We start from the raw sequence: 23653 nt of genomic DNA, 5'->3' as shown, positions 1-23653 counted from the left end.
ACATGCCCAGCACCAATTCACTACTCAATCCAAACCAGCTCTGCTGGGCAGGCGATATTGTCCCTATATCTGCTTGCAGATTCATGAAGCAACAGCTTACTTGGGGCTTGATCATGACTGGAGACTCCCTGGTGGTCACTGAGAATGTTTAGGGGTATGATTAAGGTATTTCTGAAGTTGTCAAACATCCTAACACTCATGCGAGTCCCTCACCATGACCAAGCCAAATGGAGGTGGTTTATTCAAGAAGGAATCAAGCACCTTGAGACACTCTGTTGGGAGCCATGGGAGATGGCATCAATGCATCAGAGAGCACTCACAAACCTCCAAACACCTTGTCAGGAACTTCCAAGCATGTGGCAGAGTCTGCAGATCATACATTATAAACCACCTCAGAACTCAACAAACTGAAGTGGACACAAGTCATCTTTAATTCCAATGGACTGCCTAAGAAAGAGCAGCAGTTCTATTTAGATTAGATTACATTACAGTGTGGAAACAGGCCCTTTGGCCCAATAAGTCCACACCGACCCGCCGAAGCGTAACCCACCCATACCCCTACATTTACCCCTTACCTAACACTACGGGCAATTTAGCATGGCCAATTCACCTGACCTGCACATCTTTGGACTGTGGGAGGAAACTGGAGCACCCGGAGGAAACCCACGCAGACACGGGGAGAACATGCAAACTCCACACATTCAACTGAGGCGGGAATTGAACCCAGGTCTCTGGCGCTGTGAGGCAGCAGTGCTAACCACTGTACCACCGTGCCACCCATACTGCTTCAGTTTGCTGCTCTTCCTCCTTGCAATTGGATTGATGGAAGGCTCCCATTAAGAAACAATTACAATACGAGAAGAACCTTTCCACTTCACAAGCTAAAAGAGAAACTACAAACTACTTAATGTCAAAAGCAATTTATAATGCACAATCAATAAAGTAGTATAAACTTATACATGTATCTCAATAATCAAGAAAATTTTAATTCATTATCTTACTTTTCCTGGCCTCTGAGCATAACTCTGCACAAGTAACTCTTTCTTAATTTTTTCACTGCTCTATATTGACCAATTAAATGCCTGGGTTGTTCCTGTGATAAAGTTCTTTTTCTTAATCTGAGACATAATTCCTGACCAGAAGAGCCTTCAGGCTACAGTGTCAGGTCACTACTCCACTTCCATCGCCACAAGCTTTATAAATACAAATGTACAGGGTCAAAACCTTGGTATTCCCGCCCTAACGGCATTGTGGGTCAATCATCAGGGCGTGGATTGCAGCAGTTCAAGAAGGAAACTCACCACCATCTTCTCAAGAATTTGGGATGGGCAATAAATGTGAGTGGAAGAGGTTTATTTGAAACAGGCCGCAAAGGGCAACATGGTAGTTCGGTGGTTAGCACTGCTGCCTCACAAAGCCAGGACTCGGGTTCGATTCCCTTGGGTGACTGCCTGTGTGGAGTTTGCACATTCTGCCCGTGTCTGCGTGGGTTTCCTCTGGGTGTTCCAGTTTCCTTCCCCAAGCCAAAGATGTACAAGCTAGGTGGATTACCGATAATGTTCAGGCATGTGTAGGTCAGGTGGGTTAGCCATGGGAAATGCAGGGATAGGTTAGGTGGTTGGATCTGGGTGAGATGCCCTTCAGAGGGTTGGTGTGGATTTGTTGGGCCGAAAGGCCTGATTCCACACAGTGGAGATTCTGTAAATGCTGGCCAACCAGTGGCCTATATCCCACGAGTGAATTAGAGAAAAGGTACAAAGGCAATAAAGTTACCTGAATTCTTTTTAAGACATTTGATAGACTGCAGTTGGACTATTATGTCCAATTGCAGGGAGGGAAAGGCTTAATGGCATTATCACTAGACTATTAACCCAGAGACCCAGTTAATGTTCTGGACACCCAGGTTTGAGGCCCACCATAACAGATGGTGAAAATCAGATTTAATATAAGTCTTGAATTAAGAGTCTGATGATGACCGTGAGATATCTATTGATTGTTGGGGAAAGAGCATCTGGTTCTCTATAGTCCATTAGGGAAGGAAGCTGTCAAGGAAACCTACACAGTCTGGCCTACATGTGACTCCAGACCGGGTAATGTGGCTAACACATAACTGCCCTCTTTGAGTGCTCCTCCATGTACTTTTTAAAGGTTGTGAGGTTTCTCACCTCACTTACTCTCCCAGAAAACGCAAACCAGACCCTCATCAATCTCTGGATGAGAACGAAACCTCTCCTCAAATCTCTTCAAACCTTCCTGCCTTTCACTTTAAAATGATGCCCCCTTGTTATTGACTCTTCAACTAAAGGAAACAGCTACTTTCTATCCACCCTGTCCTTACCTCTCAGAGTATGATACAGCTCTAACAAGTCCCCCCCCTCAACCTTCAACCTTTTATCATCTGCTAACAATGTCTTGAGTAGCGACTGAGCTATCTTCTTGCTCAGGGGCAGAAATGTTACCTCTGAGTCAAGGCTCATCATTTACTGTAATTCAGATTTTACTTGAACTGCTCCATTGAAATAAGGCAGGTTTAGACCCATGGCAATTAGACTTGGGCGATATAACACAAATACTACCCCTTTCTTGGCAGGTTAGTCAAATTTAAGTCAGAATTTACCTCCAAATTAATGGAGAACCTTTTCCAGGTTCCTTGAAATCTGGTAATTGCTACTGTCCAACATTGGCTGATTATTAAATTTTAGTTAAATTTGTTAGCTTTTAGAAAGCATTTCAACAATATTGAATCTTCATACACAAGCATGTGCCAAGTTGTGCTGGAAATGTTCGTAATATTTTCATATTGTTCTTAATGCCATCATCATTCTAAAAGAGCGAAATTGTTTTAGCATGTATAACCAAAATGAATGGTCTTTCAGTGTTAGAAACAAATACTAAGTGTGTTCTATGTGGATGAATTAATTGACATTCCAATGAATGTCAACTTTATGCAGTATTAACTTTTGAATAGAGCAAATAAGATCACCAAGCGAACAAAATTGATGAGACAAACAGGATTCAAAGCAAGGGACAGAAGGCAATCTGTGAGAAATTTAACAGGTCTAAATTAATTGCTATCTGGCACTAAATTTACAACCAAAATATGGGCAGCGCAGCACCCAGTTCAGATGAGCAATGTGTGAAATTTGAAGCATATTTTCATTGCAAATAGTTGGGTAAAAACAGACTTAAATAGAATGATGGTAGTCTAAATCCTTGAAAATTACATTGGCAAAGCTTAATTGGGGAACATTGACAATTCTGATGGTGAAAAATGTGCAAATTTAGTTCATAATGTTTAGAATGACCCAAGTTGTTAATACAAAAAAGGAGTCAAAATATGTAATCATCCTTCACATCCAAACACAAATTTGCCAACATAAAATCCTTATTTTCTGATCACCGTCTACTTTTGCTTTCTCTTCACAATTCTTTTCCTTCAATATAAACCAGAATCAATACAATCTCCTGAATTAGTTTCAAAAGCTTAATTAGAAACATTTTTCATTTACCTATTCCATGACTGGCCTTGACTTTTAATTTAATTTTCCCCTCTTTATACCCTGGAGATTATATGGTTTCAGGTGAATTGGATCTGGATATATTATGATATATATAGCATCCCCAATGTGAGACAGGGTTGAATAGACCAGTCGGTCATTTCCATATGTTTGGAAATATATGTTCCATATATTCTCACTTTCTCACCTTCCTCCCCACACTACATACAGTTTCAATGTATCTTCCCTTCTTACACATTGGGCAGAACTTCCCCACAGCTCTTGTGACTCTAATGTGCAGAATCCATGGAGTTCCCTGTCCGGGCCCACACTTTATGACAATGACACTGAAACAAGGATGATCCTGAGGTGGGCTCCTAATTAGCTACCTCCAGTGTATTCCCAGTATTTCCAGCCCTAGAGCCTTGGCAGTTGCACCAAGAGATGGCACTGCTGAGGCAGGTGGGAGAACTACTTGAAGAAACATGCAGAAAACCTCAGAGGCATAAAAACAATTAAATATTTCAGATGGGAGAAGGTGATTGCCCCATTTTAAGATTAGAATCCCTACAATGTGGAAACAGGCCATTCAGCCCAACAAGTCCACACTGACCCTCTGAAGAGTAACCCACCCAGACCATTTCCCTCTGACTAATGCACCTAACACTATGGGCAGTTTAGTATGGGCAACTTACTTGACCTGCACATCTTTGGACTGTGGGAGGAAACCAGAGCACACCCACGCAGACACGGGGAGAACGTGCAAACTCCACACAGACAGTCACCTGAGACGGGAATCCAACCCAGGTCCCTGGTGCTGCAAGGCAGCAGTGCTAACCACTGAGCCACCATGCTGTATTGGATTGTTGAGGTTATGCTTCAATGACCCATCTCTTTCGCGGCTATAACCTCTGCTCAGAGTGCCCTTGTTAAAATAAGGATCTGAGGGAGTTAATGCTAAAGAGCACCTTATACAGCACCCATTGTAACAATGTCACATGGATTTGGTGATAGGCATAGTGGGGGAATTGGTTCATGGGCAGGAAACAGCAAGTGGGGTCCACAATACATTCTGAAGGAGGAGCATGGCTCCTGGGTTTTCAAATAAACCTGTTGGACTATAATCTGGTGTTGTGTGACTTTTAACCTTGTCCAACCCAGTCCAACACTGGCACCTCCACATCATGGCTTCCAAGTTTTGTCTCACCTGCAAATTTCAAAATTGTATTCTGCCACACGAAGGATTAGGTCATTAGGATACATCAGGAAAAGCAGGAGGACCCCTAACACTGACATGTGAACCTGACTGTAATTCAATCTGAAAAACAACCTTCAACTACAAGACACAGTTTCTTGTCACTCAGCCAATATCATTTCCACTTTGCTGCTGTCTGTTTTATTCCATGTTCGAAAGAGTCACTCAAGTCTGCTGTGCAGCACACTATCAAATGACTTTTTGAAGTTCACTTATACCTATCAACACTCTTACCTCTTCAAAACACCCTTGCAGGTTAGTTAAGCAGGATTTTCCCATAAGTAATCATGGTGACATTCCTCAATTAATCCATATTTGCCCAATCGACTAACACATAGAGTAATTGAGTCATACAGCACGGAAACAGACCCTTCAGTCCAGTCAGTCCAAGATGAACATAATCCCAAACTAAACTAGTTACACCTGCCTGCGCCTGGCCCTTCAAATCTTTCCTATTTGTGTGCTTATCTAAGTGTCTTTTAAATGCTGTAACTGTGCCCGCATTCACCAGTTCCTTTTATAACATCTCTTGGTTTATGAAGCGTAGGAGCTTCCCCATCACTAAAGTTACAATTATTGACCTATATTTCATAGTAGCAGTATCCCTACGGTGTGAAAATAGGCCATTTGGCCCAAAAGTTCACACTGACCCTCTGAAAAGTATCTCACCCTCACCCCTAACCTACTGCTCTATATTTCCCATGACTAATGCACCTAGCCTACACATCCCTGCACACTACGGGCAATTTAGCATGGCCAATTCACCTAACCTGCACATCTTTGGATTGTGGGAGGAAACCCATGCAGACACAGGGAGAATATGCAAATTCTACACAGATGGTTGCCCGAGGCTGGAGTCGAGCCCAGGTCCTTGGTGCTGTGAGGCAGCAGTGCTAACCACTGAGGCACCGTGCTGTCCATTTTGCTTGCTAGAAACTTACCTGTGAAAAATGATGAATATCATTATTACGGCACAACTTATCGTGAATGTAGAACCTCTATCTGATTAGAATAATGCAATATTATAGTAATGCATGGGACTAGACTTTGGTAATTATTGGGAATGCAGTTGGAGAGATGTGACACGGCTGAAATCTCACATCATCTTATTAAAGTAGAGCTGAATTTTTCAGCAGCACAGGAATTCTGTTCCTGTTTAAAAAAAAGTGAAGTTGGGGAGATACTGGAGTGAAATCTTGTGAATCTATGATCCATCAACAATTCTGTGATGCACTCATGGTGCCAGGGAAAGTGAGACCAAATGAAAGTTTTCCAATTTAATTATGTGAAGTTATCTTCACAGCTAGGTACTTTTTGACAACTGTTCTGTGTTGTGGTTCCTAGAAATTTGAAATGATCACAGGCTGAGACACAAAGGGTGGAATTTTATCAGTGAAATACCATTCTTGATGGCAGGAGAAGAGTGTAGCATTTGCTCTCTGTTGCTTTTCTTCCCAGTTCCCACACAGTTACAATCCAAATGCAAAGTGCTGGTGACTTTGCAGCGGGCATAACCTGCCATCAGCTGGGAATGATGCTTTGGAGACTAGCAAAGAGCAGGCTGGTTAATCTGGAGGACCTTGCATCATTGCAACAAACAGCCCAACTCCATGGTCACAAACATAAGACTTGATATCAGTCTGAGAGTACAAAGGTACCGCAGGTGTATTCTTTTTCCAAATTTAAATTACATGCACAAATATAGCACATTATATCAATTTCACTCTATTCACAAATTCAAGCCCTTTAACACCCTGAAACAGATTCACATGAGAATGGCACAAACAGCACAATTTATCTCTCTCATTTTCTTAACTTGACTGATTGTCCCCACCAAGTAACACTACATCCAGAGTTCCAGGCCCTTCCCGCTTCCATGCCCCTGACCCCACTGCATACGTCCCACCACCCTCACCACTGATGCCCCCTCCCTGCTCCAAGCCTCCACACAAGCTGCCATCTCCTGGTGACTGGTGCACGCCACCTTTAATCAAATAAGAGCTGAGCGCACAAAGATTCTGTGTGCTGTTTGTTTTATTGTGAGAGTCAGACATTTAAAAAGATTTTAAATCATGCAAATGTATTACAATAAGTACCCACCACAATTGTGAGCTTGACAGGCCACAACACTCTGTGAGCGTTATCGCTGCATCTCCACCTGCCATCTAGAAATCAACGTTTCCCGTCCAGTCAAAGTCAATCACTCACATGCGACCTCTCACACTCTCAAAGGCTTCATACTAATCCCAAACACTGGGGCTGCCATCATTTTTCCAGCTCTCAACACATATTGTAGAATCATTTTTTTGTTCAGTACATAAACTGTAGTGCATTAATGACACCCTGGATTCTTGGGTATAATTGTACATAATAACATTGCTACTTTTTCAGAATGAAATAACAATACGGCAGCAGTGTGATGGAATAGTCTCCACTTGCCTGCGCCAGTACCCCTCCACAACACTCAAGGAGCCCAATACCACTTACCATGAAGCAATCTGCTTAAATGTAACCCCATTCACCACCTTAAACATTTGCCCTTGGTAGCCCGAAACGTCGATTTCGCTGCTCGTTGGATGCTGCCTGAACTGCTGTGCTCTTCCAGCACCACTAATCCAGTATTTGGTTTTCAGCATCTGCAGTCATTGTTTTTACCTTGTTTTTACACTGTGCTTGCAATGCCTACAGTCTTCACAAGGGTGTTGGTTAGCTCAGTTGGCTGGACAGCTGGCATGAAATGCAGAGTGATGCCAAAACTTCATTTCGATTCCTGTATCCGCTGAGGTTATTTTGGAGGACTCTCTTTCTCAACCTCTCCCCTTGCCTGAGGTGTGTTGACCCTCAGTTTAAGCCACCATCAGTCTTCTCTCTCTCTGTCTAAGTCCTACGGCCTGGTAAAACTATGGCATCTTTACCTTTATAATCTTCACAATGTATGCCAACAACTCACTGAGGCTCCTTTACCAGCACCTTCCAAACCAGTGACCTTCACCACCACAAGGTACTACAATGATTTAGTAGTTATCTCGCCACCGCCTTCTGGAGAGAGAAAGTTGGATGGAGAATAAACGCTGTCCTGCTATCAATTCCCACATCCCATGAATGATTAAATTAAATCACAACATTAGTCAATGCAAGGCTCATACTCCTCCTTGCAGAGTGGTGTAGGAATCTACTCTCTGAAAAGGTGTAACAAGCTACCCACTTCAAAGGCAATTTGGACATCCATATCCTTGAAAAAAAATAAAATAAGAATGAACTATGTCAACAAATGTGGGGGCTAGAAAGAAGATGGGAGTAAATGGTGGAAATGGGAGTAAAGTGTGTGGACATTGGGTACTTTCTAATCTGCCGCTGAGTAACAGATATATGGTATTGTGCAAATCTCCCCTGTAACAAGTCCATAATTTCGTCAGCGTACATGGGAACATGAGAGGTATTCTAAGGAGGGACAAACTAGACCGGTCAACTCTGCTTGGTTTTCAGATACAAAGCAACATTGGGGTAACTGAGAGCAAATTAACCTCCCCAACCAGAGCAAATCCTAAAGCTGGCAAGTACAAAATAAATTAGTCTGCATTACGTTACTAAATTTGATTGACAGGACGTTTGCCATGTTGCAGTGAAATAAAAGTGCCAAAGAGGAATGTGCAGATTTAAAAGATAAAATGTAAACTTACTTAAAATCAATTCCAGCCTGGAGAAGTGACTGAAAGATTTTTTCAGACCAATTTCTGGGCACATGTATATCTACTAGAACACCAGGTTTAACAGAAAGAATACTGCTGGGCTGCCAGAAATCCACCTGCAAGCAGAAAACAGTCTGTAATTGTTTATGCATTTTGGTACTGCTTTTAAAATGCCGCTCGGTTACGTAACAACTCTTGTGATGTATAAATATATTGCAATTTATTCAGGGATGCCACTAATGCATGAAATGAGCATCTTTGAAAATAAACAGATAATTAAGAAGAATCACATTCATGGGAAAATTAAGCTTCACTTTAAGATCCATCCATTAACTTCTGCGACCATTTGTACATTATGACATACATACCAATCACTATTTCTATTCCCTAACTGGTTGGACTCCTTTCTTTTCCACTGTTAGTTTTTAAAAATCTACCTTAACTAAAGTGGCAGTGATGATAACGTCAGATCGAACAGGAGTTATCAATCACAATAGTGTGACCAATGGACTATTAATGAGATGCATTCAAAGACACAGTGCACATCACCTGACGATGGAACAGTGTTCTGAAAGTTTGTGATTTTGAATAAACCTGTTGGACTACAACCTGGTGTTGTGGGGCTTCTGACTAAATATACATGTAAGACAATTTGAAAATATCTTATCTTAAACAGCAAAAAGAATTATATAACTTTTTCCCCCAGCAGACATTCAATCTCATAGAACATAGAACATAGAACAATACAGCGCAGTACAGGCCCATTGGCCCTTGATGTTGCGCCAATCCAAGCCCACCTAACCTACACTAGCCCACTATCCTCCATATGCCTATCCAATGCCCGTTTAAATGCCCATAAAGAGGGAGAGTCCACCACTGCTACTGGCAGGGCATTCCATGAACTCACGACTCGCTGAGTAAAGAACCTACCCCTAACATCTGTCCTATACCTACACCCCTTAATTTAAAGCTATGCCCCCTTGTAATAGCTGACTCCATACGTGGAAAAAGGTTGTCACTGTCAACCCTATCTAAACCCCTTATCATCTTGTACACCTCTATCAAGTTACCCCTAAATCTTCTTTTCTCCAATGAAAACAACCCCAAGTGCCTCAGCCTTTCCTCATACGATCTCAGTGAAGTATCACACCTACTTTCATACTTTAATTTCTGATCATGTTGACAAGGTTTATAGGAAACTCTTAAATTTAAGAAATAAGTGATGAAAAACAGAACTGAACTCTGTGTTAAAATGCAAGGTTTAATTTTGCATATGTTTATATATCTATGCATGTGCAAACATTAACAGCGATTGATAGTTCATAATTTCATCTTCTTTGAAAAGAAGATTACATTTTAAAATTCAATCTCAACCTGTCCTTTTATTAAATGAATACTGCTGCTACCCAGAAATGAAAGGAGCCAGCTGACTTTGAGAAGGCAGAGCTGGTGGATCATTGTTTCCAGCAGCACAATAGGTGCTGGTACAGAGACAAGGGAGCTCATTAGGTTTAAACATCAGTTTGAATGTTTTCTTCTCTGGGAAGCAGAATCAACAAATGTTTCTGGGTTGCTAAAGGAGAGTAAAAGGAGTTTGGTGGTATCTAGAAGCAGTTACACACTTTTATAATAAACACTTTGAACACTAGAGAAACTCAGCAGGTCTGGTAGCGTCTGTGGAGAACAGAACAGTCAACATTTTGAGTCTGGTATGAATCTTTGCCAGAACTCAAAGGTGTTGGAAAATAGGTTTGTTCTCATACTTTAGGCAGGAGAAGTGGAGGAGCAAGAAGGCAGATGGTATAGAGGCAGGAAAGGTGTTCTGCAAAGTGGTCACCCAGTCTGCATTTGATGGTGTTAATGTTTTGGAGATTGCATCGTGAACAGTGAAGGCAGTCAACTTGATCGGAAGGTGTGACTGGGGCCTTGGACAGTGAGGGAGGGGAGGTGAATGGGTTAGTACTTGAACTTTCTGTAATTGCACAGGAAGCTGACGTGGGGGAGTGAGGAGGCAATCGGAGTGATGGAGGAGTGGACCAGGGTATCATGGAAGGAATGGTCCCTGAAGAATTCTGACAGTGGAGGGGAGAGGACGATGTGTTTGAAAGTGGCACCATGCTGGAGATGGCAAAAATGATGGAGAATGTGGAGACTGGTAGGGTAGGAAGTGAGGATATTCAAGTCCCCCACCCAGAATACATTCTCCACTCATGCCACCTTCAATGCAAGTGGTGTTTGTCATAGAGTTCGAACTCATTTATCAGTCAAGAGAGCAGGAGATGTTAATCAGCAGGTGGTTTGCTTTTCTATGACTTGATGCTATGGACTCATGGGGTGAGGAATCAATGTTAAGGACTCATAGGGGAACTCTCACAACTGTATGTCACTGTGTCACCACTTCTGTTGGTGATGGTGTTGTCTGAGACACTGTATATGACTAGTCTTTTGGAGACACTACTCCCAATTTTTGTATGGACGCCTAGACGTTAGTAAGGAGGATTTAGCAGGCTTGATGGGGACGTATTTTGCTATTTTCCTGAACCTTAATTAATACCAGTGGTTCATTCCTTTTTTTTTCTTTCTAGTGGTTGATACAACTAGCATGCTCGGCCATTTCAGAGACCAGTTAAGAGTCAGCCATAGTGCTGTGGGTTTAGAGTCACACGTTGGCCAGACCAGGTAAGGACAGCAGTTTGGGATTTTATAATAATGGTCAATGCTTATCATTAGATTTTTATTGAATTCAAATTAATCTCCCATGTTGGTGTTCGAACATGAATTTGTTCCCGGGTTACTAGGTCATCACTTAAAAGTTAACTAACATTATTTTTGTGATCATTAATCAAAAACATAATTATCTGTTCCTTGAGAAATGAATTCTTCATTTTAAGACAGGACCTGATAGATAATAAGATTGATTTAATAATATGGCTATAATAAGATAATTAAGACTGGTCCCACAGGATTCTGAAAAATATAAATATCAATGATTAAAAAGTACATTGATATTAGGTCCTTGCCTAATTACCTAATGGTTGCTATTATTATGCTACACAACAGAAAGAGAAGTTTGTGCTGTCATGTTACAAAAGCACTTCAAAATATTTTAGAATTGATTATTGCCTACAATGTGGAAACAGGCCCTTTGGCCCAAGAAGTCCACACTGACCCTCCGAAGAGTAACCCACCCAGACCCATTCTCCTATCCTATATTTACCCCTGACTAATGCACCTAACACTATGGGCAATTTAACCTAGCCAATTCACCTGACCTGCACATCTTTTTGGATTGTGGGAGAAAACTGGAGCATCTGGAGGAAACCCATGCAGACACAGGGAGAATGTGCAAACTTCACACAGACAGGGACCTGAGGCTGGAATCGAGCCCGGTCCCTGGTGCTGTGAGGCAGCATCAACAACCACTGAGTCACCGTGCTGTCCCTTGTCCAGAAAAGCCAATGAAATACAATTCTCATGCACTTCCAAAGGCTGACTGACAGTCAATGGAGCTTTTCCCAGTTTCTAGATTTGAGATTTCTTGATGACTCTTCACCTTTTTTGATTTTGATAACTTTAAAGAGTTCCAGCTCAATTATTTTGATAGCTGGCAATAAAAATGTTAATGCCTGAGAAACTATAAAACTGAACCCAACCCAACATAACCCAACTTATAACCAAGTAGGAGAAAAGGTCTCAGCAATATTATAGGGGAAAATGTGCAAGAGCTGAATCAAACTGGAATATTGTCAAACTGGAATATGATGGTCTTTAACTGACTCCTTTCACAGATACAACGGAATGACTCTTCTGAGGGGCACCAAGAAATAACTTTTGTCAGATTGCTATTCCACTTAGCCCTGGAGCCGTACATTTCTAGCCAAGATTTCAAAAGTGGGCCTTGTCAGGAATATAGTTTGCAACTGTTCTGGGATCACAGCACAGGATCGTTATTGGAGACCAAGGCACGCACCCTTTGTACAACACTATCTAATATACTCTGGGACTCACACACCCCAAAACCACTTTGACATGTTGACTGAGGAGCCAAGGCATGTCTGCATGTGGAGGGAGCTAGTGCATCTTAGGGGGCAGAGATAGTGAAGGGAGACAGTTGGGCAGAAAGGAGAAAGTGAGGACTGCAGGTGCTGGAGAATCAGAGTTGAAAAGTGTGGCATTGGAAAAGCAAAGCAGGTCAGGCAGCAGCTAAGGAGCAGGAGGGTCAACCTTTCAGGCATAAGTCCTTCATCAAGAATGTAGAGGGGGAAGGGGACTGAGAGATAAATAGAGGGGTGAGGTAGGGTTGGGGGGAAGGTAGCTGGGAAGGTGATAGGCGAATGCAGGTAGGATGTAATTGTGATAAGTCAATGAGGAGGGTAGAGCAGATAGTTGGAAAGCAAGATGGACAGGTAGGACAGGTCAAGAGGGCGGTGCTGAATTGGAAGGTTGGATCTGGGATGTGGTTGGTGGAGGGATGATTTGGAAACTAGTGATATTGATGGTGACAAAGTGTGGTTGAAGGGTTTCAAGGCTGAATACGAAATGTTCTTTCTCCAAATGGCAGGTGGCTTTGATTTTGTAGTGGAGGAAGCTCAGGAGGGCAGAGAGCAACTGGCATGAGAGGGCAGCAGGGAAGGTGTGGGAGCATGCATGGTGAATGTGAGGAAGTGGGCATCGGGCTGGAAGAAGGTAAGCATGTGAGTAGACAATGTAGTGGGGGGGGGAAGTGAGTGATGTGGCATCGGGGGAGTGAAACAGGATGGTATGTGCGTGTGAGGACACCAATTTGAGTGATTGGCAGCTCAGGAAGGCACAAGAAGAATTTGTTTGAGGATGTTTGGTGGCAGGTAAGTGCCTGGGATAGTTCAGGGTTGGCACGCATCAGTGGTGAGTATGTTGGGCTGGGTTCAGTTTTATAGTTGCTCAGGCATTAACATTTTTATTGCCAGCTATCAAAATAAGTGCGCTAGAACTCTTTAAAGTTATCAAAATCAAAAAAGATGAAGAGCGATCTGGACTTGAAACGTTAGCTTGCCCTCTTTACATGGATGCTGCCTGATCTTCAGCATTTGTTGTTTTCAGTACAGACTCTAGCACCTGCAGTAATTTAATGTTACATAGGCTAAACCAACATTTATTGTCTATCCCTAGCTACCCAGCAGAAAGTGGGTCAGTTGCCTTCATGAACCACTGCAGAAATGACAATGGTGGGCATTGACACTGACCTCTGGGAGGCCATTGACATTGACCTCTGGGAGGCCATTGACACTGACCTCTGGGAACCTGTTGACTGTGACCTCTGGGAGGCCATTGACACTGACCTCTGGTAGGCCATTGACAATGACCTCTGGGAGGCTGACTGGGTGGGAATTGGAAGCTTGAAGCAAAAACGAAACGCTAAGCTGGTCTGGAAGAGGATCCAGAGAAAAAAAACAACAATTGTGGACCTTCTTAGCCCACGTTGTCCTCTGGAGCAAATATACTACAGACTGCCTGGCAAAGTGTTTCTTAACATATGTTTAAAATAGCAGTGTTACCAGTTCAATATAAACTGCAGTTGTGACCTACTGTTGGATGGTTATGTGTACTAAATTTTCAAAGGGCTTCAAGGTTGTACAAGTATTCAAGTGGAGCAACAGCGGAAACAGGTTACAATGAAACATTGTGTATCACAAATATGGGGCAGTGTTGTGGGAAAGTGTGAGATTATGCCCTTTGGGAGGAAGAATAGACAATATATATAGACTATTTTCTTAATGGGGAAAAGCTTTGGAAATCTGAAGCACCAAGGGACTTGGGAGTCTTAGTTCAGGATTCTGTTCAGGGTGACATGCAGGTTTAGTTGGCATGAAATACTACTGGCAGTAAGGAAGCCAAACACAATGTTAGCATATGTTTCAAGAGGGCTGGAATACAAGAGCAAGGATATACTGCTGGGGTCATCCAAGGCTCTGGTCAGAGTGCATTTGGAATATTGTGAGTAGTTTTGGGTCCATATCTAAGGAAGGGCAGATATGGTGTTGGAAGGGGTCCAGAGGATGTTTACAGGGGTTGAGGACATTCAATGGAGTTTAGAAGGATGAAGGGGGATTTGATTGAAACCTTGCCGAATATTGACAGACCTGGATAGAATGGATTTGGAGATGTTTCCCCTCGTAGGAGAGACTAGCACTCAAGGGCACAGCCTGACCCAGGATTGTCACTGGGTTAAAACATTCCTCACCGTCTGGAGGAATGCACATCACTGTAGGAAAAAAATAAGAAGCCAGCATTCTGTCCACCACCGCCTCCCTGTCACACTCACTCTATCTCTGCTACTGTATCGACCTCCTATCAAGGCTCACACACCACTACTGTCACTGTCGCCTGCAACATATTCACTCATGCACTCCAACCCACAACACCATGAACACCATGTACTCTCCACGCTGCTAACTCACTCACTTGGGTCACCTCTCTAGCTGCACCAAACCTCACAGCTGTGTTATCCACTCCCTCTCTTTTTTTTAATTGAAAAGATACAGAAATACAGAAATGGTGTCACAGTGTTATATTACAGTCAAGTTAACAATAAACAACCTACTCTACAGACACAATCGTTTCATATTTACTTAATTTAACTCAACTTAAAATAAACTTGAATTAAATAAATAGAATTAAATCAAATTACAACCGAGTTAAATTACATTACATTACTCAACTCGGCACACCTCCACCAAAGATCCCATCCATGGGAGGAATAGTTATTACACCCATATTTACTACACCTCCTTCCCCTTCGGTCCCCGGACCACCATATACAGCTCTCTTGACTATATAAAGGCCCTAATCAATATCGCCGATAGATCCGTGTCTATGTAATTTAAAAAGGGCTGACACGTCTTATAAAATTGCTCCGTTCCATGGTGCACCATTCTTGCCAGATAATCTTGGGGGACATATTCCATCGTAAGTCTGCACCACCCCATAAAAGCTGGGTTATTTCTAATATCTAATTCACTAGGATGTTCTTCCTTGCACAGAGTATAAGAATATTAAATAGCCTCTTCCCGTACTCACCCAGGGAGGGCAGATTCGGCAGTCCCAATAGAAGGAATATCGGGTTTGCTTTAACTTCAATTCCCAGGATCTGCTCCAGCTCATTCACTATAGCACCCCAGTATCCACGAATCTTGTAGCAGGACCAAAAGCAATGTGTAAGGGTCTCTATGCTAATTTTACATTTGGGACATTCTGGAAAAGACTCATTCTTCAACTTTGCTCACCTCTCTGGTGCCATATGGGGGCACTGTGAAGAATCTTCAGTTGCATATTTTGTGCTTTATTGCATATTGAGATTTTCTCCCATGTGTCCAACAAAATTTCTTCCCGTAGCTCCTGATTCCAGGTCCCATGGAGTCCCTCCATATCCCCCCCAAGGCGTTACCTCTCTGTAGATGATATATGGTACTGATCGAGAGAGTATCCCCACATCAGAGCACTCTTCTCTCTATGTCTGACTTGTAGAACTGTGCCAAGCGTGTGGCCTTCTTCTGTTTATAATCCCTAACCTGGAAGTATCGGAAAAGGTCCCTATTAGGAATCCTGTATTTCTGACTAAGTTGGTTGAAAGACATCAAGACCTCTCCCTTGAATAAATCTCCCAAACAAGAGATTCCCTTACCCTCCCATGCTTTGAAGCTGGAATCCATTGACCCCGGCCTGAATCCTGGGGCTCCCACTAATGGGGTGAACGGCGAGGTCTTAAGCAAATTGCCCTCACCCTGCCGCATTATCCTCCAGGCTTTCCCCATGTTTAAAACATTTGGACTTTCACAACACTCAGCCATGGATCTCATCCTGTCCATAAACAGTAGATTGACGAGGGACCACCTTGTCTGTGAGGCCTGAACATTAAACCATATTGACCTCAAGTCATTCCACACCCTGTCACCCATATATGACAGCAGGGCGCTTATTTGGTATCTCTTCAGATCTGGAAGATCCAACCCCCCCCCAATACCCTGTGGAAGTTGCAGCTTGGTAAATTTAATTAGGGGGCGCCTACGGCACCAAATAAAGAATCCAAGCCAACTGGCAAACCACTGTAGCAGCTGCCTGGGTAACCGCAATGGGAGCATCCTCAAAGGATCGAATAGGTGAGGGAGAACATTCATTTTAATCAGAGCGATGTGGCCGAGCCACAAGATTGGCAGTCCCTCCCGCCATTTCAAGTCCTGATTTATCCTCTCAAACAACTGCACAAAGTTAGGTCCATACAGCTGACAGAAGGCAGGGGTAATAAAAACTCCCAGGTGGAGAAAGCCTTTCTGCGACCACCGAAAAGGAAACTGTGCTCCCCCCTCCAGCTCTGGCACTTCCACCAAACCTCCCACGGACATGACTTCCGAGTTTGTAAAATTTATCCCGAGAAACTGCCGAATAATTTAACTTTTTGTATAAACCGGGGTACAGACCTTCCCGGGTTAGCCAGAAGCAGAAGGACATCATCCGCATAAAGAGTAATTTTATGATCCCCAACTCCCAGCTTTGGTGCCATTATTTCAGGGTCCTTTCAGATGGCCTCTGCCAATGGCTCAATTGCCAAGGTAAACAGCGGCAGCGAGAGAGGACATCCCTGTCGGCTGCCTCTCCCCACATTAAGGTTATTTGATTTGACACCATTCGTGACAACCACTGCCTTGGGGTCTCTATATAACACTGCAACCCATCTAGCAAAGCACCCCCCCCAAGACCAAAGGGATCTAGAACACCAAAGAGATACGCCCACTCCACCCGATCAAACAGCTTTTCTGCATCCAGGGAGACCACCAAACCCGGAATCAATCTCTCCAGAAATACTTGCACTAGGTTCAACACCCTCCTGATATTATTGGAAGAGCTGCAGCCCTTGATAAACCCCATCTGGTCCGTTTCTATAACAACAGGCAGCACCTTTTCCAACCTCAGAGCTAGCACCTTTGATAAAATTTTGAAGCCTACATTCAACAACAAGATGGGTCTGTAAGCCGCGCAATCCTCGGGGTCTTTCCCTTTCTTTAAAATAAGAGAGATATTGGTCTTCCTAAGAGAGGGCGGAATGCAGTCTTGACTATACAAATGACTATACATCCCCAGAAGTAGTTCAGCTAACATTAGTATAAATTCCTTGTAAGACTCACTCGGGGACTCGTCTGGATCGGGTGCATTGCCATCTTGGAGCTGCCTTATAGCCTCTTGCACTTCCTGTACTGTCAGAGGTGCATCTAAAAGGGAGGCCTGATCTGCATTTATACCCGAGAGGTCCCGGTTTTTGAAATAGAATTCTATTCTTGCTACTCCACCCCCACAGCCGTCCGACCAGTATAACTCTGCATAGAATTCCCGAAATCTGGCATTAATCTTTTTCAGCTCTCGAGTGGTGTTGCCAGTTCTCTCCCTAATAGACACAATGGACTGCAGAGCACTTTTCTTCCTTGCCAGGTAAGCCTGCTATCTACCTGGCTTCGCCCCATATTCAAATAGCCTTTCCTCAGCAAAGGAGACTCCTCTCTTTGCCACTTGTGTGAGCACTGAGTCCAGAGCAGCCCGGAGAGCCGTGACCCGTTGTAACATAACCAAAGATGGTCGACTATAATATGGCTGGTTATAATATGCCGACTCAGCTGCCGACTCAGGGCCTCAATCATCTGCTGCTGCTCCCCTCTCTGCCTCCTTCTAGTTGCTGAATATGAAATAACCAGACCCCTTAAATACGCCTTGGTGGTCTCCCAAAGCACCGATGGATTATTGGCCATACTCTGATTGATGTTCCAGAAGGCTCTGAATCCTTTTGTAATTACCACTCCTCAACAGAAATGTATCCATGTGCCAGTGCCGTACGTCTGCTCCACTACCCGTGATCTTAACATCCAAGTATTATGCCACATGGTCCGAAATAGTTATGTTCCCAATCCTGCTGGTCAACACCAAGTCCAAACAAACCAACGGAACAAAGAACATATCAATTCTTGGGTGGCATTTGTGTGGGTTGGAGTCAAAGGGAAAATTCCTCCCATTACGGTGAAGATAACTCCACACACCCACTAGCCCCAACTCCTCACACAAGTATACTAGCTGCCTAGACTGCCGAGGTGTACCCAACAGACCCCTTGGCATCCTATCTACCTCAAGGTCCATGAGACGATTAAAGTCTCCTACAATTGTGTGGTGCACCCCAAGAGCCATTAATTTAGAGACTGTGTTAACTAAAAATTTGAGTGGATGTGCAGGGAGACAGTAAACATTCAGGATGCCATACTTTTCTCCGTGCACCAGAACCTTGAGAATGATAAACTGTCCATGCTCATCCTTGATTTGATCCATCACCTGAAATGGGAGGTTCCTTCGTACCAGTATGGCCACTCTTCTGCTTTTGGAGTTGAAGGAGGAGAAGAATACCCTCTCGTATGCTCCCTGCTGTAACTTCAGATGTTCCCTACTGGTTAAGTGTGTGTCTTGCAGTAGAACGATGTTAACCCTTTCTTTCTTAAGGTTTGAAAGCACCTTTTTCCCTTTAATAGGGGAATGACTCCCATTTATATTTCAGGTGCACCACCTGAATAAATTGCTAGCCATGACCGCACAAAACGGCCCACGGTCCCCCGTGAGGAAGGAACCCATTTAATGTACGGCGAGTGGAAAAGACACAGACTTTACTAAATCTAAAAATTATTCCTACAAATGCTACTAAAACTAAACAACTAACCACTACTCCTAACTTAAATGAACAAATACATAAACCACAAATCGCTAGGGATCTCCCCCTTCGCCCATAGGGGCATTCACTCCCAACCTTACAGCTGTCCTTGTACCTTCCAGTTACGGCCGCACCCCACATCCAGGCAATAGAAAAATCCCATTTTATATACACTCGTGCAAGTTAATAATGGACACCATCTCCCCAACCCCTCCCCATATCTCAACCCCATAAATCTTTACATCAAAGCAGTAACCACTCCTCACCCAGAAAAAAAGGAACAGCAAAATAACAGATAATGACCAAACAGATATGATATTAAGCAAACTAAATTTAGAACAAAGAAAGATAAAAAATTATTATGCCATTGTCTGCAAGCATATTTTCCACATTCCTCCTTGGCCCAAGTCAATTATTTCAGCGAGTTCACAAATTTTGCTGTTTTTTCCAGCAAGTTGAAGGTATGGTCAGAGCCCTCATAATTAAAATGCAGTATTGCCAGATACCTCAGAGAATATGGAATATTCAAGTCTCTCAATTTTTTTCTTAACAGTATCCTCTTCTTAATTATGGCCCAAGAAAAGTCCTGGAAAAACATTATGTTTGAACCTTTATTTACCAGAGCCTGTGGATTCCTTTCCAGTCTTCTGGATGTTTCTGTTATTAACTGCTTTTCTTTACAGTGCTGGAGTCGCAAGAGCGCTGGTCAGACCTGGACCTACTCATTGCGATCCGGTAGGCCCACTCCACCCTCACCCGGCCCGACTCGATCACCAGCCCCGGCAACTCCGGGAGCCACTTCTCCAGGAATTCAGCCAGATTCTCACAGTCCTCACACTCCGGAAGACCCACTACACGTAAGTTCTTTTCCCTGACCTCAATTTTCACCCTGTTCCAGCAAGGCCCGAACCGGGCCTTCCAAGGTTCGGACCCGCCCCTCAGAGTTCTCCGTTGTGGTCTCTGCCGCTGTGGTCCTTTGCTTGACCGCTTCCCCGCGTCAATCCAATGCCAGAATCTCCTGCTCATGCTTTGTCAGGATGGCAGTAATCGGCTCCAGCGGTGTTTTGATTTTTTCACGGAGTTTTATAAACTCCATGAATAGGTAAAGACGCCGCCAGGGAAATTGAAATGACAGCTGCGGGTGTTCTTGACAAAGCAGGGGAGTGTTCTGCCTGTTGCACTCCCCTAGCTCCTCTTCATTTAGACGGCTTCATTTCAACTCCAGAACCTTCACCTCCAAATTTAAAAAGTTCTAAGTGCTTTGCCTGAATATACTGAAAATCTTCCTCAGGGCTGGCTAATGGGGGAGGGAATAGGAGCCCACCTTGCCTGGGGTATGGCACCGAGCCCAACACAACAGACTTTTCAGACTGCCGCCATCTTGAATCTCCCACTTCCTCTCTTAATACCTGCCTCTGTCCCTTTCTCATTCCAGGAGAAAAGCAGCCCCTTAATGGGGCAGAAAGACTCAAGATGGGGAGTGGGCAGCACTGACATTCAGCTCCACATCCCCTATGTGGAGAATGTCACAGGCAGGAAGGGCTGACTGACCACATCCAAGGTAGGCAAGCAAGAGGCTAGAAGAACAAGCAAACCAGGCATCATCAGGTGGTGGAGACATCAGCACTGAAGAAGAGTTATATCCGAAATTAAAAATCACACAACATCAGGTTATAGTCCAACAGGTTTAATTGGAAGCACACTAGCTTTTGGAGCGACGCTCCTTCATCAGGTGATAGTGGAGGGCTCAATCCTAACACACAGAATTTATAGCAAAAATTTACAGTGTGATGTAACTGAAATTATACATTGAAAAATTGATTGTCTGTTAAGCCTTTCATCTGTTAGAATACAGTGATAGTTTCACTTCTTTCATGTGTAAATCACAAAACCATTTTTAAAAAAGTTGCATTCTTGGGTTAGCTGTGAACAATGGTGATAGCGAGACAATATGTTGAAGGTGTTAGCCCCGTGTTCTCTGACTATACCATGATGTTTAGATTGATTCTAATCTAAAAAGTGAGATAATGGAGTTTTACATAAATTCATGCAGTTTTTGAGCTCAGAGTTCTACATGAATGCATGCAGTTTTTGAGCAAGTACAATGTAACCCTGCAAGTACAAATTCACCCCACAAAATATATGTGTGCATGTGGGTCTTTGTGTGTGTGTGTCTATCTGGGTTGGGGGTTGTGAGTGTGAGAAAATGTATGTGTGTGTGTGTGTGTAGTGAGTGCAGAGTGTCTTAAGTCTGTGAGGGGGTGCATGTGTGAGTGTGGGAGTGAGTGTCCGTAAGGGTGTGTGTGGGTGTCTGTGTGCGCATCTGTGTGTATGTGTGTCCATGTGTATGTGTGTATAGGAGTGCCTGTGTGTGTGTGTGAGAGTGTGTGTATGTGTGTGTAGGAGTGTCTGTGTGTGTGTACAGTGCAATGGTGGTCACCTGTAATGTGACATGAAATGCTTGTTGCAACATGGGGTAAACCCTCCTGCTTAATTTAAAACAGCAACGCAGAAAAGATTTATCGCGTGCAGTAATCTGTGAAACTTTGGGAGGCCTAGCACAATTTAAAGTAAAAATTAACAACTTTATTTCTTATAGTATAACAGAGAATAATTGACTAACAATTATTTACAAGTCCTTCCTCTAACCTATCTTTTACCTTCCCCTTCAACAGTATTAGTCTGATAAAACTCCTAATTAAGATTTACAAAACAAAACTTCTTATCTCAAAATGAGGCAGCTTTTGTTTCTTCTCTGTATTCCTGTCATCTTTTCTTCTTCTTGGGAATCTGCTTCACAGGTTACTGAGCGATAAAGGTACTTTTAAGAGAGCTATTTTATAGATAATCTTTATATGCTGGTAACTTGGCAGTTCAATGTTTTGGGTGTAACCCTTCTTCAGTCCTGACGTCTCCACCTCCTGATGCTGCCTGGTTTGCTGTGTTCTCCCAGCCACCTGCTTGTCTACCTTGGATTTCAGCATCTGTAGTTTTTTTCTTGTCTCTGACTAACCATATCCAAGCCCCTGGACTGCTATCATAGGCTGCCCTTTGACTTACTGAGCTGGTGTCTCTCTGAATGAAGATTATTGCCCTGTCTGACTGAGGCCTGCTAACAACAAGAAGAAACTGCCCTTCCATCTGACTCTGCCACTAATCTTACCATAGCCTATGTCATTCAAACTCTTAGAAGATTCTGCCAAAGGATGCATTCCTTCTAAAAAAAAATTGTTGCTGTCCTTTGGGCATTCCATTTCTGAATTCCTATATTTTACATAATTCATGACATTCTGTACGGCGTATTCAGATTGTACAGGTTTTGACTAATTTTTACCTCCGGATGTGCATCTAAGTTTTTGAATATCTGTTCCATGCACAGATTGAATAATTTTAGCAACAGTACTTTAAGAATATCTGACTGCCCTTATTGTAATCAGATGCTCAGCATGTGGTCCCTAACTGTTAAGGTAGTTAAAAGGCAGGATTTAAAATAAAATCTGGGAAACCTGCATGCATTTCTCAGTAGTTTTGAGTAAAACTATTCTGTGATGTTATTACACACCTCCAGAGTAAGTGGGACTTAAATCTGGGCCCCTTGTTCAGAGGCAAGGACAATGCCATTGCACGACAAGAGCCCTACCTGTAGTTATAGGTTTGAGCTAATCTGTATTGTTATGAAGTTGCTTTAGTCTTTGAACCTGCAGCCGTGGCAGTTAGTGAAGGTTATTAAAAAAGACCAGGAAGAAACTGTACAAGGAATTTCAAGTTTATTTTAAATTGAATTTTCATTTTAATTATATATATAAAAAACATGGACATTTCTTATCATCACCTTCAGATAGCATACCCTTGCATCTATGGCCTCACAATTCTTCTTACCTTTGGACCTAAGTTTGAAACGTCTGTTGCAGTCAATATTAGTCCCATTCAGCTAATGATTTCTTTCCCAGGACTGATGTGGCTGGGTGGAAACATAACTCTTCCTCCTCCATGTATCATAAGATTCAAGGATATGGGACAAGTGGGGGGAATTGGGATTAGCGCACTTTTAGCAGTATTTATGATGGTGCAGACTCAATGGGCTAAAGGGCCTTTTCTGCTCTGTGTGAATTTAGGAATCCATCAAATGCTATTGGTAACTGTGGTGCTTGCGCCTGGAGTGACAGAACTGGGAGGTGTACCACTCCTACATTTTATACTTTGATCTGTTTCCCCTTACTTTCTCCCATCTTTATCTTTCTACACCCAGGCTCTCCATTTTCTGTTACCCTGAAACCCTCCTCTATGCTTTTTTTCCACTGAATTCACTCTGCTGAAATATTACTCTCAATCACCAGCCCTTCATGGTCTGACAGTACCACAAAGTCTCAGCCATTAGATATTCACCAGTAATAAAAAAATAGACAAAACATTTAAATACAAAAGCAGAATTTATGACTTCAAAAAGGAGAAACTAAAGTACAGCTGCACCCTGCCCCTATTATTTCCTGTCAGTTTG

General features: G+C 43.0%; 1 protein-coding gene across 1 annotated transcript in view; it reads right to left on the bottom strand.

Moving 5' to 3' along the window:
• Positions 1-23653, bottom strand: part of cpa6 (carboxypeptidase A6) — an 83033-nt gene that overhangs the window by 44005 nt on the left and 15375 nt on the right. The window contains exon 3 of the mRNA XM_072569583.1: positions 8433-8557. Coding sequence (XP_072425684.1) covers positions 8433-8557 — 125 coding nt within the window. The remainder of the gene's footprint in view (positions 1-8432; positions 8558-23653) is intronic.

Source organism: Chiloscyllium punctatum, chromosome 5 (assembly GCF_047496795.1).
Source record: "Chiloscyllium punctatum isolate Juve2018m chromosome 5, sChiPun1.3, whole genome shotgun sequence".
Taxonomy (NCBI): domain Eukaryota; kingdom Metazoa; phylum Chordata; class Chondrichthyes; order Orectolobiformes; family Hemiscylliidae; genus Chiloscyllium; species Chiloscyllium punctatum.
Note: the sequence above shows the minus strand (reverse complement) of the source record. Positions and strands in the feature narration are given on the sequence as shown.